Below are 15,773 nucleotides of genomic sequence, written 5' to 3'. Positions count from 1 at the left end.
TTCGTAACCACAAATCCGATTTAAAGAGATTTATTTCAATATTTTTGCTTGAAAATTGATATGATAGGAAAATCGTATAAAAATATTGATAGAAAAATTTTACCAATTTAGTGATTAGATAGAAAAAGAAATTATTGAAGAAATTGGGTAAAAACAAGGTATCGAGACCTCTATCTCGTAAAACTGAGTCAAAAATAATTTTATAAATATTTATGAAATGTTATTAATGTGGTATTAAAATTTCGTTAGGAAATTTTAATGTTTGGGTAGTCAATTAAATGAAAAGGACTAAATTGTAATAGGTGTAAAAGTTGTTAGAGTGATTAAATAGCTTAAGAGTCTAATGAGAAAGGATTTAAAAGGCAATTAGACCCAAAAGTTATTTGGGCTGGACGGTAAGGGTATGAAATCAGCAGAAAAATTGATAAATTAAGGGTAAAATTAGAATATTGCAAAATTAACTAAATAAAGCTAGGACTAAATAGGAAATATCTAGATTTCTCTTCAATTCCAGCAGCTAAAAACGCCATAGGAGGGTTCTATATGCTGATATTTCATAATTTTTGCACCAAGTGAGTTAATCCTTGCCTTTTTCTTGTAATTTTTGTGTTTCTAAGACTTTTACAACTAAGTCCTACTATTAAATTCATTAGTTTTTGATTTCATGGATGAAATTGAAAGTCACCATGGTTTAGTGCTGTAATTTTATGATGAAATAGAATTAAATTAAAACTTTAATTTGTTTATGAGATGATTTTATTAGGTAATTTCAATAGAAATTGATTTTTAGGATCTAATTGTGAAAATGCTTGGAATTAAAGTCTATTGCTGAAATTCTGATTCCTAAAGGTTGTAAACTAGTTTAAGGTAATAGAATAAAATGTTAATTGAGAAAAATCAGCTTAATTGAGAGGCTAATTGAGAAGGGACAAAATTATCATTTATTAAAAGCTTAGGGGAAAAATGGTAATAAACAGCTTGCACAAAAATAGTTTAGACAGCAGCAGTAGACTAACTTTGAAAAATCACCATAAATTGTAGAAATCTAATTAGAAGATTAAAAAAATATGGAATTAAAGCTTATTGAGTTTAGTTTCTCATAGAAGAAATAGTGTAAGCAATGGATTTGTAAATTTTGAGATATAATGAATTTTGTGAGACAAGGTCAGAATGAATTTGGGTTCCCCTGTTATGACTTTGAAAAATCATAAAAAATTGAATAAAAAAAATTATGGGCTTAAATTTATATGTCTAGAATCCTTAATGAGTCTATTTTTAAGAGAAACAAACGAGAACATTATTTGAATTCTGTATGAAGAGATAATTAATTTTTAGTGAAGAAGGGTCAGAACTGTCGACAGCAGAACAGGGGTGACTTTAAAGAATAAACTGTACTTATTGGATAAACCAAAAATTCTGAAAATTTTATGGTAAAAGTATATATGAGTCTAGTTTTATGGAAAATTAACGGATCTTAATTTGGAGTTCTGTAACTCAAGTTATAAATAATTTAGTGACTATGACTCAAGTAGACAGCTTTGAATGAACTATAAATAATAGTTGAATTATAAAGAATGTTGCATATGAACATGAAATGTATTAAATTGATAATTAAATTTATTTATTTAGATCCGGAAGATTCAAATACGAAGCTAGATCGAGGAAAGGAAAAAGTTCGGGATTAGTAGATTTTTATTGTTTACAAACAAGTATCAAGGTAAGTTCGTGTAACTTGAATTATATTCTTAAATGCTTGAGATTGTATGTTATTGATGTGAATATGATTTGAGTGTTCATTGTATGAAAATTAACGAAACATTGATATATTTGATAACATGGGAAGAAATCCCGGTTGAATGAAAGGAAAATTCGAAGGATCTCTGAAAAGGAATTGACGGTAAAAAGGATCTAGCCCGGACGGGTGATCCTATCCTGATATAGCCCTCCCGAAGAATATGTGTAAAATGGATTTAGCCCGGACGGGTAATCCGAATTAGGGTCTGAATTTAGCCTGGACTAGTAATTCAGATCCAAGCTCATTAGAGTAATTGTCGTTGCAGGGGATTTAGCCTGGACTGGTAATCCCGCTGCAAGGTTGAGGTTCGCGGGAGTGTGCTCTCTGAAATGGAAATGTGCGCACATGAATATGAATTGACGAACCCGGAATTGTACACTAAAAGTGTACCTCTGAAAATCCATCGAAATTCCGATAAATTTAACGGGATAAGTATAAAAAAATAACAAGGAAATGGAAATTATGATATTGATGAGCTCATCAATCATGGTATATATTATTGGTACATGGAAATTATTGTATTAACTTGAATGTTGAGTTTGTGCATATTAGGGTAATAATGCATTGAATGGATATATGAATGTTTATTATATTGTATTGAAAATATTAGGTAAGTATAATTCTTGTTACATGAGCTTACTAAGCACGAAGTGTTTACCCCGTTTCCTTTTTCCCTGTTTTGTAGTGTTAAGAGCTCGGAGGTCGGATTTGGTCGGAGACACATCACACTGTCAACCTCAGGATTTCGGTATATAAAGAAACTTTATTTTGGAAATCAATGGCATGTATAAGCTAACAAAGTAAATGTTAACGTGAAATGAATGTAAAGTTAGCCATTAGTATGGTTAACAAACCTGGTTTTAGATATGTGATGACGTTATCTTATAAATATGCATGAATTTATCTTGAAAATATGTTGAATTGATTTGGTTGATGTGGATTGGTCTCGATTTAATATTGCAGGGAAAGTTAGATATTTATAAAGGGGCTATATTGAATATAAAAAAATTTAATTCGTAAACTCCGGTAATGCCTCGTACCCTATTCCGGCAATGAATACGGGTAGGGGTATTACATGTGTGGCCAAGTCAGTAGCCTCTTTAATTTTCACACTGCCTGGAACACGGGCATGTCTTGTCGCCATGTGGATAAGTCAGTGTGTATGCCATGTTTTGCCACGGCTTAGACACACGGGCTTGTCTAAGGCTATGTGAGGCACCCGACCTGTTCACACGGGCGTGTGACCTTTTAAAAGTTAAAAATTCTAAGTTTCTGAAACTTTTATATATTATCAGATCGGTCCCGAATGCATGAATTAGGCTTTGTATGCTCGATTTAAGTTCTTATTGAATGTGAATGAATGACATTTACTGTAATGATATGATTATTTGATAATAATTGTTTTGAATGTTATTATAAGTCCGGTAATGCCTCTTAACCTATTTTGGCGATGGTTACGGGTTAGGGGTGTTACAGGCTACTACTAAGGCAAAAAAAAAAGCAATATGACTTTGGAAGTTATTTACAGATTTTGAAGTCATTCATGATATAGAGAAAAATATCACTGTAATGTCATAATAGCACGACAATAGCTAATATTAACGAAACACAATATAATAGACGAACAAAACACATTGTTCGGAGATGCCACATTATTCGAGCGACGCTGGCTGGCGGAATAATGAATGTAGTCAAAATTGTATTTAAGGACAACCTTGTGGATCCGTTTACCAAGACTCTAGTGGCTAAGAGTTTTGAGAAACATTTAAAGGATGTGAAAATTCGAAATATAACTCATCTACTTCACTAGGGAAAGTGGGAGATTGTTAGAATCTATTGCCCTAATTGTAGTTTATCCATCATTTATACTTATATTTTTTCGAACAAATTAGTTTAAATAAAATTCTATTATACACATTAAAATCATATGCATTTGTCCTCAATGATTTTTGCATGCAAAGCAAAATGTAAGCAAATATTATCTTATAGATCAACAAATGTTTAACTAATACTAAGTTGCATTATGCGGTTGGATCGTAATGCAAGAAGACAACTTGTTTTCGTAGGTAATCTAAAAGGTTTATAGTCTAATGAATCGAATTTGAGTAAATCGGTTAAAGGACTATTATGTCATCTATCAAGTCCAAATAGGAAGATATCTTGTATTGGGTATCAGAGCGTCAATAGTTTGAATTGACAATACGTCAAATAAGACCCAGATCAATTTAATCCTACATTTGTTTATGGATTAATTCATTTGTGATGTTCATAATGTGGCTTACCTCAATCCTGGGTAAGTGACTAACTATGTGTGTATTACTTGTATACTTTGATATATTAAAATCCCTAATTCAAATAACTAAAAACTTGAAAGTTGGTACGTTGAGTATACGACATTTGCATGACATAAGTTTATTTACAATAGTGGAATTCATAGCCCAATAATGGGTAAATGAAATCCTCTCATTGACATTATATGATAGATGAAAAAGTAACATAACCACGTTTGATTTGTGTAGGACAAATAATTTAATTACTATTGTTAGTAATTGACTTTTCCTCCAATTTTCCACCGTCAACGTCAATTGTTATAACAATTAAGTTACATAAAGTTTTGAAGTAAACTATGGTGGTGGTTCACACCATATGTGGTGTGGAGAGCCATTACCAATGGAGGTTAAAATGGTATTTTAACAAAGTGATGGCCAATGGTTGAACTTTTATTATTTAAGTGTCTTATTTTCTATCTCTTATGTCTCCATGATCATGAAAAGAAGAGATAATTATAGGAGAATGAGGGTTTGGAGTGGGTGCCTCACATCATGATTACCTCTTTAGTAAGATCTAACTTAGACCTATGTTAGAATATGACTCTATGAATTCTTATGGAAAGTCGGTAAATTTAAAAAATCAAAAATATTAATGAGGTTATATTTGATGTGATAATTATTTTCGATGAGATTGTGACGATGCTTTTGCACAATTGTGTCATGAGGTGAGAGTCAAACAAACATCAATCCATCACATTCAAAGCCATTGGTTCAACCTTGGAAAAAAATTTATTTTCAAATATAGATAGATATATACGGAGGATACAGGAATATTATATCTTTTCTGAAGCAGAGAAAGAACTTGAAAAACAAAAACGAGAAATTGACCAACCATCACAAGTAGTCGTTTAATGGCATACACAAGTTTTAGTGGCGAAGAAATGTATTGTTTGCGGCTGAGACTACTATTTTTCTTGTAGAAGAACAAAAAATTTTAGACGTACATAAATTCGGGTTTTCGAATAAATCAAGAAAGCGGTTTTTCGACGATGTGGGAGTCAATATTTGGGTTTCTTTGAAAGAGGCCAATCGGCCAAAAAGATTAAATGGCTTGTGGAAAGCCTGATAAATTTTACCAGGTTTCGGCCCACAATCATTGTCTCAGAAAATGGGGTTATACACTTTCTGGGTTGAGGCCTAATTGTTATAGTGGAGTTATCAACTTTGCATCAAACAACAATTAAATTATATGATTCTTAAGATACAAGTTAGAAGTGATATAGTTCGGAAATTTAGTGTTTGTATACTTAATTTCATAGTAAATAACCAAAGTCTTTAAATTTATCCTTCATTCAATTTTCAAAAGTTACGAAATAGTCACTAATGTTATTAAATTGTTATATTTCTTTCACTCGGTTACTAACTTCCATTAAAAAAAAGTAACATTGCACCTTAATTTAAAATATTAGCAACTAGTTTAGTCCCTGAGCTACTTTTTTTATATCCAATCTAATTAAAAATCACAATCTTTGAACTTTCACAAAAAAAATTTAAACTAAATTTCATTTGTTTTCCACCATTGATGAACACATTCAATCACATCTATAACTTCATGTTATTTTATACGAAAATTACTTAGCAAATTTTATTTTGTTATATTTTTTTTCCCAAAACCCTAGCAAAATATATCTCAATGCAAGATTTAGATTTCACTATCAGAGTCATTGTTGCTACTCAAGTTTTCAAGAAATAAAATCTAGGCTTGCAATACCGCTTTCATTCTTGAGAATCATAAATACTCCTACCATCCATGACATATTTGCAAGATTTTTCTGATAATTATGAAAAAAAAAGAAGGAGAAAATTAAGACAAAAGAGGGCAAGAGAGAAGAGCAAAATGTTTTATTATATTGTCTGGGTTCTTTGATAAGTTTCAACTTTTTTAAAATTTGATAATCATTTTTTTTCTGCAACTCCAATTACTAGATTGATTGGGCTTTTTATTAACTTTCAGTTTTAGAATTTTGAATTTTTTAAATTTATAATACAAAAAGCTCACGTTCTTCTCCAAACCCACCATTTCATATCTCAAATTTCAACTATAAATAAAACACACACATATATATATTAATTTTAATGAGTTGAAAAGAACGAAGACGATCCTAGTCCGCATGAAAAAAGAGAACAAAAAAAAAAGCAAAGAAAGATGAAAATGAAAAGAGCGTAAAAGAACAAAGCAAATGAAAAACAAATAGGATCAAACTGAATAGGTATCTATTTTTTTTTTAATTTATGCTTTTTTATGAGATTGATATGGAAAGATTAGTTCCAAAATTCTTGATTTTTTCTTGCTGCAATTAATTTTTATATGAAATTTTTTTAAGACTTTTTATTTTATTTTTACCATTATTGTTAAGAATATTTTTAAAATATCAAAATAATTTTTTAACTATAGCTCAAAGACCGAATTATCTATTAACCCTTTTAATTAAGGTGTAATGTTACTTTTTTAAAAAAAGTTAATAACAAAGTGACAAAACTTTTATAAGTTGGGTGACCAAATGTATTTTTAAACAAAATTTAGGGACAATTTCTGTAATTATAAAGGACACAAAAATTTAATGTTACAAAATGCTAATCTATATAATATATAAAACCAACTCTTTTTTGTCATTAGAAATTAATAGGATAGTCAATTTAGTATAAGTTTGGTTGACATTAGCATTATTGTTAGTGCAGGAGGACATGGGTTCGAGCTTTCTGAAGCATGTTTATCAACCTATCTAAGAATTAGAGAGGGTTATAGATAGTTCTAGGCATTGTATAACAATTCTTCTTTTGTGTTATATCCTTTTATATCTCCTCTGCAATGACCCAATTTTCATTAGTGTCAGAAAAATCAATTTCGAGTCCATAAATTCTTAATCGAGAGTGTCCGAATATTGAACCAAGACACTCATGAGGTGTATGAGATTAGGAAAACAAACTATTTATTAAATCATTAAATAGGTTACTGAACATAGTACATGGACTAAATTGTAAAATGGTCAAATAAGTGGAAACTGATTTAGGAATTAAGCCAAGGCCTTGATAGCAAACTACCAAAGGTTAAATTTACATTAAGAGATCAAAGTTGTCTCATCCATTAAATTCCACTAACTATTATAGTGATAAACTATAGCCATCAGATTAAACAAGATTAATGGTAAATTAAGTCATTTAAGCTTAAGTATATTTATTTAAGCTAAGTGGGAGAGAGGATTTCTAAACACTTTCATCATCTTCTTCCTCCCTAAATCGTACATAAGGGAAAGAAGAAGCTAGGTTTTTCTTCTTCAATAATCGGCCATAAATCTAAGAGGTAAGCATGTGGTCTCTTCAAAATTTTCATAGATTTCTAAAGTAGGAAACTTGTTCTAACAACCCATTAACCAATTTTTGTGCTTTTGGGAGTTAGATTGATTAGCCATTGTTAAATACATGGTGAATTGAAGCATAGAATCATGATTGAAGCATGGAATCATGAATTGTTTAGTTGTTAAGCTTGATATATGTTGGTTACATGAAGAGGGCGATGTTGAGACTAAGCTAAATTAGGTAATTGTAAAGGAAACCATAGATAAGTTAATAGGGAACACTATGTAAACAATGAAAGTTGTAGGAAATAAATGCTATAAATTGATAGCTTGAGGTCCCTCGAGAATAGTTATGAAGTAGGATTTCGATTCAATCTAGAGAGTTAGAAGATACGAGAAATTCAAACATTAAGATCATTAAGGACCAAAATGAATATATGCATGACATGTTTAATTGCAATTGTTATATATATATATAGTGTTAAAGAAATTGATATTGTTTTTATATCGAAATTTTCACATGTACCTAAAGACAAGTCAGAACGTCAAAAGTGAAAGGGAAGAAGAAAACTACGAACGAATAATTAAATTGGTTTTCATTATATGAGATATTTTGAGTTCTAAGTACATAGCATGAATTGTTTGTCATTTCTAAAAGGTATATAAGTACTAAACATAGTGAATGAATGTGTTAACATGATAGATATTGAAAAGAAATATATATATATGAATATATGTGTATGGATGAATTTATGTAAAATTTTAATATAAATTATAATATTTTGGTATGAACTATGATGTTAATGATTAATGTGATAAGTCTTAGACTAAATCATCTATTTATGAGAATTGACAATAAATATTGCCCTATTACGGATTGCAAATAGAGTTCGGATATAGTTGACCTGTCGTAAGATTTATATGTGATAGATGGGAGTATTCTGGTACTTTGGTGCAACTTATTCTAGCACTTCAATGCATATTGGTGCGTTAGAGATATTATAGCTTTATGTCTAATTAGCACTTATGTGTGTATACTGGTGTGTTAGTGAATTGATTTGTGTACTTGTCGTTTATATTATATTAATATATAAGAGATAAATCGAGAATTATGATATGAGAATTAATACTAATCGCGATATAAAATTTTATTGTGAATTGAATTGTGTTGTTATAATTATGTGTGCAAATTGACAATGGTTAATGATCTTACGATGTTATGCTTGTAGATAAGGATTAATTATATGCTTATATACTTGAGAAAATAAGTACTTAATTGAGAGTTGACATATGCTTATAATACTCTGATGTACAGAAACCGTCATTATTTAGAATCCCGTCTATTGTGAATCGTCATGCATATACATCGGTTTTACTAATGCATGAAATTTTATAGAAAAAAGAATAGTGGTATAGGGCTTCATTTGGTCAAAGCAAAATCCAAACGTAGTCACTGTACGCTATCGGTGAACAGCAAGTCCAAATGAAAAAACAAAAGAGAGGGAAGTGACACTAAGAGAGTAGGAAGGCAAGAAAGTAAAAATTAATAAATATTAAATCGGTAGTCCACATGCATAAAGATATTAGCACGAAAGGCTGAATCGTGAGATCCTCACTGGCAAAAGAGAATCTACCATTGTCAATAAATAACATCTACTCCCTTTAAACCATTATTTTGCATGCTCCTAATCTACGATGATTATTAATTCCAAAATACCTTGAAAAAGCCTAGCAGGCAACTTTTTACAAGGATTCCTTTAAGATTTTGAGGTGGGGGTTTGGAATAAATAAGCTGCCCAAAAAAGTTGCTACAATGTCTGGTATCATTGGTTCTGTCACTGTAACCCACATTCAGGCAAGGCAACAGCCCATCTTTAGGGCTACGTTATCCTATATACGTGGGTGAGATAAAGGTTGAAGAGAAATCACAATCTTCATGTATTTTTCTTTTCATATATTTATAGCATCTCTTTTTGCTACCAAAGCTATGATCGCAACATTGAAGGGAGGTGATCGTGGTTGAGGTTATTCTATGGTGCGACGCCATAGTGGAAAACATAGTGGCCCCACGTGGAGGGCACTGTCCATTTGGAACTGGACTGGACCATATATGCTTGTCAATGGCTACGTGGGGATGATGCCATACAAAAGCAACATCAACGGAGGAAGATATAGAAAACTTGCGAGAGAATGGACATGAAACTCTTGTGGCCATAGGACCTCTCTTAATTTAAACCTGGTTTCTGTTTCTCGCCATCTCAGTTAACGGATGATCAGCATCATTGACGGAACAGTAAGTTTGACTTAGTAGATGATATCATATGCATGAAAAGAAGCATCGAAATGTTTTTTGTTTTTGTTTTTGTTTTTTTTTTTTTCTAGCAATTTTTATGTTACCGCTAAAAGATAGATCTACAAAAGTGCATCTATGAGTGCATTAGGGAATTAGGTTACGCAGGTATAGCATATAGGCAGAAAAGCCTCTATGCCAGAAGTAATAATAATTAGATTAAAAGAGGCTTAGATGAAGGCAATTCAAATTAAAGGTGCATTTTGACAGTGTAGGATAGGGAATTTGTGGAGATGGAATTATAGTGCTTCAGGATATGTGGGGTTTGCAAAGATGATAAACATTTACGCTTTTTCTTTTCTTTTTTTTATATTTACAACAAAAGTCAAATCTCTAAACAGTATTATCACACTTTAAACTTCAAACATGGAGATTTCAATTTAGGTGGTCATCGACATGTTCAAAATTTCTAGGGTTTTAATTGTTTTATTATCGCATGCTCTTAATATCAATTTTTTAAGTAGGCAAGCATGTTTGGGCAATTTTAGCAACAGAGAACAAAATACAATTGCTTGATTGTTTTGATTAAATTAAACTAAATGTAGGATACATATGCGTATACTAACGGGAGTGGGCAAATAACAAAATCCCGCACATATCATACCTCGACACATCTCAGTCTGCATCTGCAACAGTCAGTAATTACTAATATTTTATCAGTCAGAAATAATAAAGAGTGACTTAATTTTAGCAAAAATTAATTTCGGCATGGTTGTAAAGGCATTTTAGGTGTTATTTTCTATGTTTCTGTTTCTGTTTCTGTTTCAGTTCAGGAAGTGTAGAGCCTTTATGATTGAGAAAGGAAGAAATAGTACTAGAAACCACTTTAAAAATCTTGATTTGATTTGAATAGAAAGAACTAACTGGTTAACCTAACCAGAGCAGCCGGCGTTTAGCAGCAGCCGCCATTCCTTTCCAAAATATCAGACCAGATCAGCAGTTCATCAGATCGAGACCCACCTTTGGAAAACACAACCCCCCCCCCTTTCCCATTCATTTTTAAGGTATCAAACTGTACCAACGGCCCCCACCACCAAAACTATCACACCTCCACGAACTGGAAAAAACAAATATTAATGTAGCATAAATCATAAGGACCTAAAACTAAGCTCAACTCCAGGAATTAATTAATTAATGCTACATAAAGCTGAAACTAGCGTAGAATTAAATAAAGTGAATCGCTAATCTGTGATGGTGTCACTTCAATAGGGTGCACCGGACGAAGCTGACTGCACCTGTAGCAAGTGGTGGTAACAATCGGCTGCAGTCGGCCTCTGCTCAGGGTTCTGATCCAAGCACCTGGTTTCCAACTCCCTCAGCATTTTAGGCACGTTTGTGAGCCCACAGGTCTTGACCAAGTAGCCTACTCCCCACACGTCCACTTTGACGCCGTGCAACCCCCTCCCCATTTCTGGCGCGTGCCTTCCACGCGCATCTGTATCCGTACCCGCTACTGGGTGTGGGTATATCTGGGGTGCACCCACGGCTTCGTCGAACCCACAAACGAACCATTCGTTTTCTGTGTCGCTCCGTCTCAGCACTTTGTCCCAGCCCAAGTCCCTGTGCATGAAGCATAAGTCATGTAGAGCTACCAATGCTTTTGTCACGTACTTAAGAGCTTCTACAAGTTGCTCACAGTTGATGGGCTTGAATTTGCACCCTCTAGGTTTAAACACCAATACAAGATCTTTTTCACATGCCCGACAAATAAGTTCAGAGTGCGGGATTCGATGATCCAATATGTCATATATTTCTTTCACTGCTGCCCATTTCTTCTTGTTCGAAAATGACCTTGTCACCGTATTTGGTGTCATTTCCATTATACTTCCATTCCGCAAATTAATCCTTTCAAAATCGCTGAATGGAAATTGCTTGTACGAACCAACATTACTGATGGTATTAAAGCATCGATCAGCCAGCAAGGGCAACAGGCCTGCTATTCTACAGCAAGGCACTAGGGCTTTCAGTCTCTCTGAGGGGGAAGAAAGATCTACAGAATATAAATCTGTCCTTAAAATGCGATCTTGTGATCGGCTTAATGCGCAGAATGTTACCATGTAGCCAACAGCATAATAGCCTAATACGTACGGAAGATCCATGTAAGTCCATAGCAACTTCTCCACTAGAGAAGATGATGGGTCAGGATGACCTTCCCTCACTTGATCAGTCTCCTCTCCCCTCCACAAGCAAAAATTTCTAACAAAACCAGTCACGTTTGGCCATTGATCCTGCAAAGGCTCAGTTGATGATGAAGACGGTTTTCGGATAATAACCATTTCAACAGAACAAAATTTGGAGATAACCCTATTAACGCAATCGTCCCAAAGGCCAATAAAAGAGTCTCTGCTTGTGGCAGTAGCAGCACTGAGACTAGGGTTGGTGCGTATGATCGAGCTCAAGACATCATACACCATAGCTCTACAATCTAACAATTCACTAGTAGTAGTAAATAAAACTTCTTTACCGGCTGGCAAATCTCGGTATACATCTTTCCTTAGAGGAAATCGATATTCCTCAGGTAGAGGCTCTTGCAAGTGCCATGAAAGTTCAAACAAACCTGGCAGTACCGTTGGGGGAACTCGAAGACATCCAATGTAGTAGTCTGTTGGGTCTTGGAGCTCCAAAGGAGGCACTGCTGCAGCTAACCGAATAATAATCTTATCAAAGAATGCATATATAAAAATATATAAAATTCAGTACAATACCAATAAATTTCAAATATGAAAATAACTATAAAAGCACTTTCTCCGAGGTAGCCATCGAGAAGTCAAAATATTTCTTAGATTCTATTGAAATGTTCAAGCTAGATTGTTAAAGTAAAAACAATAGTTTTAATTGGACTTACATCTGATAGAGGGTTCTGCAAAGGGAAGCTGCGCTCTTTCAGTGAAACCTGGTTCATAGAAAGAGAAAGTGACTTTTAGATGGAGATTCCTGAAAAGTTTCAGAATTAGTAACATTAACAAACATGCCTGTAACAGAAGATGCAGAAGCTGCGGATGACTTTCTCCTACCAAACACTTTGACTTGCTGTCCATTGACGAATCTATCAACAGAGAAACCTTTTAGAGGGCCATCTTCAAAGGCTTCCATTGTGCAAGCAACCACGGAATCATCAAAGAATGTGAGTTCATCTGCGTTTAAAAAGCTTGAACCTTGAAGTCTCACTCTTCCTCTATGGTGCTCGCTTTCTTCCGCCCATAAACTTACTGACTCCTCCCATGTCATTCTTATCTTCCCAATTCTACGTAGTTCCTTGGAAGATGAAGAAGGAAGACCTAACCCAACGTCCAATGAAGTGTCGAACCCTACCAGACTTCCTCTTGTTCCATGAAAGAAAGCATCTCCTCCGGTAGTCGTTACCAGTTGTTTTGTCCTCACTAAATGAAACGATATAAAACCACAACAGCGGTCTGGCTTTAGTTATATTCAAGAATCTTTAAAAATAAAAATTCAAAGAAAGAAATACAGAATGTTTGCTTACCTGAGAGAGGAAGTTCATCTACTTTGAATGGAGGAGCAGGAGGAAGCGGTCTAGGACCAGAAAGAACCGACCGACCATCATCACTTGAAGCAATCGCAGAAGCTCCTCTGCTTTGTGAAGTTCTCATGCGGGGCCCCATGAACTGAGACAACTCCTCGAAGACTTCCTCGTCAAAGGAAGCTGGCAATCTATGCAGTTTTCTCTCATAAGGAGAAAGTCTGAAGTAACTCTTGCCAACTTGTTCCCTTTCTCCCCCTCTCTCCCATTCATAAACTTTTCTAAACTCACCTAACATATTATCCCACTTAGTACCAGCAGTTTTGGCATCCCTATTGATTCCATGTTTGTTTAAAAACTCAGCTACTTCCCTATCTTTGTCAGCCCTGGTCTTGCCTCTTGTTGATTGGACTGCAAGATCGCTGCCTGTAAAAGGACCAATCTCTTGGTGGCCACTTCTTGAAGAAGAGCCAGACGCATCAGACCCTCCTTGATATTGAATCCTCCAAGCCCTTGCTAACCACAACATTTCATTCGGTTTCCAGACAGGGCTCACATATTTTCCCTTTCTGAATTGGTGATGAAATTGCTGATCTTCCGGTTTGTTGGTTTCCTGGCCCGAGGTTGTGGATGGGAGAGGAGAGTGGGGTGGAGATGAGGCTGCGTCTGAGGAGGAAGCTGCTGTGGTCTGAGCCTGAGTTTGAGGGTTAATGGGATTTGTGGGTGATGGGCTTGATTCGCTGGTGATTATAGCCATTTGGGCTTGCGACTGTAGGTAAGATGATGATGGGAGCAGTTTCCATTGGCCACTGTTGTATCGAGATCTCTTGGGATTGACAGACTCAAATTGCTGCTCAAAGGGAGAAGAAGTCGCACCAGTTGGGACGTATAAAGGCGCAGATATGAAAGGAGGTCCAGTCGCTGTGACCACAACAGCTGATGGTTGCTGGAGATGCTTTTGCCTTGATTCTGAAGATTCCTCAAGGGGCTCTTTGGGAGAAGATGAGAGTTGTTGAGTTGGCTGGGGTGTTTGCTTCTTGGTTGCATCTCCTTTGTTGCCACCCATCTCAAATGTGCCCGAACAAGAGACAGCCAGAGAGAAACCTTAGACAAGAACCAGAAGAGGAAGCGCCAGCACCATTACTGATGAACTAGCTTGGTTGGAATACTGGTCTCTCTCAAATTCTTATCTTTGTTTTATTAATTGCCAAAAACTTTGCAAGGGTTTTTTGAGCTTCTTTTGGAGTTTTATGATGGCCAACGTATCTCCAAAAGGGAAAGGTGAAAGCAATGGGAAATCATAGCAAGCTAAAGCAAACATCTAGGCAAAGAAAGAAGTAACAGAAAAAAGTCGGAATTGTGGAACTGCCATGAATAAGACCCTTCAGTTAATTATCAGTTAATACAACAACACAATGTTATGTTGATGTATGATTTTGACAAGTAAGAAGGCGGAGAGAGAGAGAAAAAAAGAGGTTTATTGTATATTCTAATAATAAAGAAAATAATATAGAATACTCTATGCATGATTAGAGGGAGGGGTCATCATTGTACTGGAACTGCAAAACGCAGCCACAAAAATATTACCCTACTAGCATCGTTTTCTCGGGAGCATTGTATTTAATGGTGTTTATTTTATTTACTTTATTTATGGTTCTTGAAAGAGAGAGGTACCCGCGTCGAGTGAGGGGGTGAGGGAGTGAGCCTGGAGCTGGAGGGAGACTCTGACTGCGGTTCAGCGTGAGAGAGCGTGCATAGTTTTTTTTGGTTGCAGAAGGTATCCATCGATGTCGACACTTCAAATCCAAATCTCTGCTTAAGCATGTCTTTGCCTTATTATTGGCTTTTCTCTCTCTTCTTAACAAGCTTAGAAGATTAACATTAATTTTTTTTGTAAGGGAAGATGCTCTGCCTAACGGCACTTTGATTTGCTAGACTAGACTTCTTTTTAGCAAAAGTAGACTAGAGTTTCATTTAACTATAATCACAGCAGCAATGACTGAACCAATAATACTAATTTATGGTAGTAATAATTAACTAATTTGCTTTTTATTTTTGGGGGTGGGGTTTTGGGGTGTGGGGGGGGGGGCGAGAAGTGGGGTTAAGATGAACATACGTTCATTTAAAGATGCTGAACATGCAGCGATCCAAGGGCTATACTCCAAACCCGATGGATTGAGTATTATAACAAAATTCAACTATTAGATTGAACCCCAAAAAAACATATACATCAACAAACCCCAAAAACAATAATAACCCAAAACAATCTTGAGATCAAGATCAAGAAAATTTGAGCTAATAAAACTTTATCTATAACATATTTTAAGTTATATATTTTCATTTTAGGCCCATAATTTACCGATTCGAAGGAAATTAAAAGATATAACTAAAGTTATTTCATGATTCAAGCAACAATAACAAAAAAAAGGGCAAGAATGTATCGAAAAATGGCTTGTATTTGTTATGAAAATTGCCAGAAGCTTAGAAATATTGTGTTCTATTTAATTAAGGGCATTTTTAT

At 34.5% G+C, this 15,773-nt stretch overlaps 1 protein-coding gene across 1 annotated transcript; it reads right to left on the bottom strand.

Annotated features, from left to right (window-relative positions):
- Positions 1-10,586: 10,586 nt before the first annotated feature.
- On the bottom strand, positions 10,587-14,839 carry LOC107913165 (uncharacterized). Its single transcript, XM_016841653.2, has 4 exons — positions 13,256-14,839; positions 12,744-13,151; positions 12,617-12,664; positions 10,587-12,406 (listed from the first exon to the last, which is right to left on the bottom strand). The coding sequence occupies exons 1-4, from the start codon at positions 14,316-14,318 to the stop codon at positions 10,974-10,976; spliced, it is 2,952 nt and encodes a 983-aa protein (XP_016697142.1). The 5' UTR covers positions 14,319-14,839; the 3' UTR covers positions 10,587-10,973.
- Between the last annotated feature and the right edge of the window lie 934 nt (positions 14,840-15,773).

The sequence above is a fragment of the Gossypium hirsutum genome, chromosome A07, assembly GCF_007990345.1.
Source record: "Gossypium hirsutum isolate 1008001.06 chromosome A07, Gossypium_hirsutum_v2.1, whole genome shotgun sequence".
In the NCBI taxonomy this organism is placed as follows: Eukaryota; Viridiplantae; Streptophyta; class Magnoliopsida; order Malvales; family Malvaceae; genus Gossypium; species Gossypium hirsutum.
This window is presented reverse-complemented; position numbering and strand designations above follow the sequence as displayed.

What these genes read in the sequence shown, in the direction of transcription:
- LOC107913165 (XM_016841653.2), bottom strand. Translation starts at nt 14,318, where the DNA reads ATGGGTGGCAACAAAGGAGATGCAACCAAGAAGCAAACACCCCAGCCA. An exon ending in AGATGAACTTCCTCTCTCAG is followed by an intron (nt 13,152 to 13,255) that starts GTAAGCAAACAT and finishes CGTTTCATTTAG; the next exon opens with TGAGGACAAAACAACTGGTA. An exon ending in TTCTGCATCTTCTGTTACAG is followed by an intron (nt 12,665 to 12,743) that starts GCATGTTTGTTA and finishes TCTATGAACCAG; the next exon opens with GTTTCACTGAAAGAGCGCAG.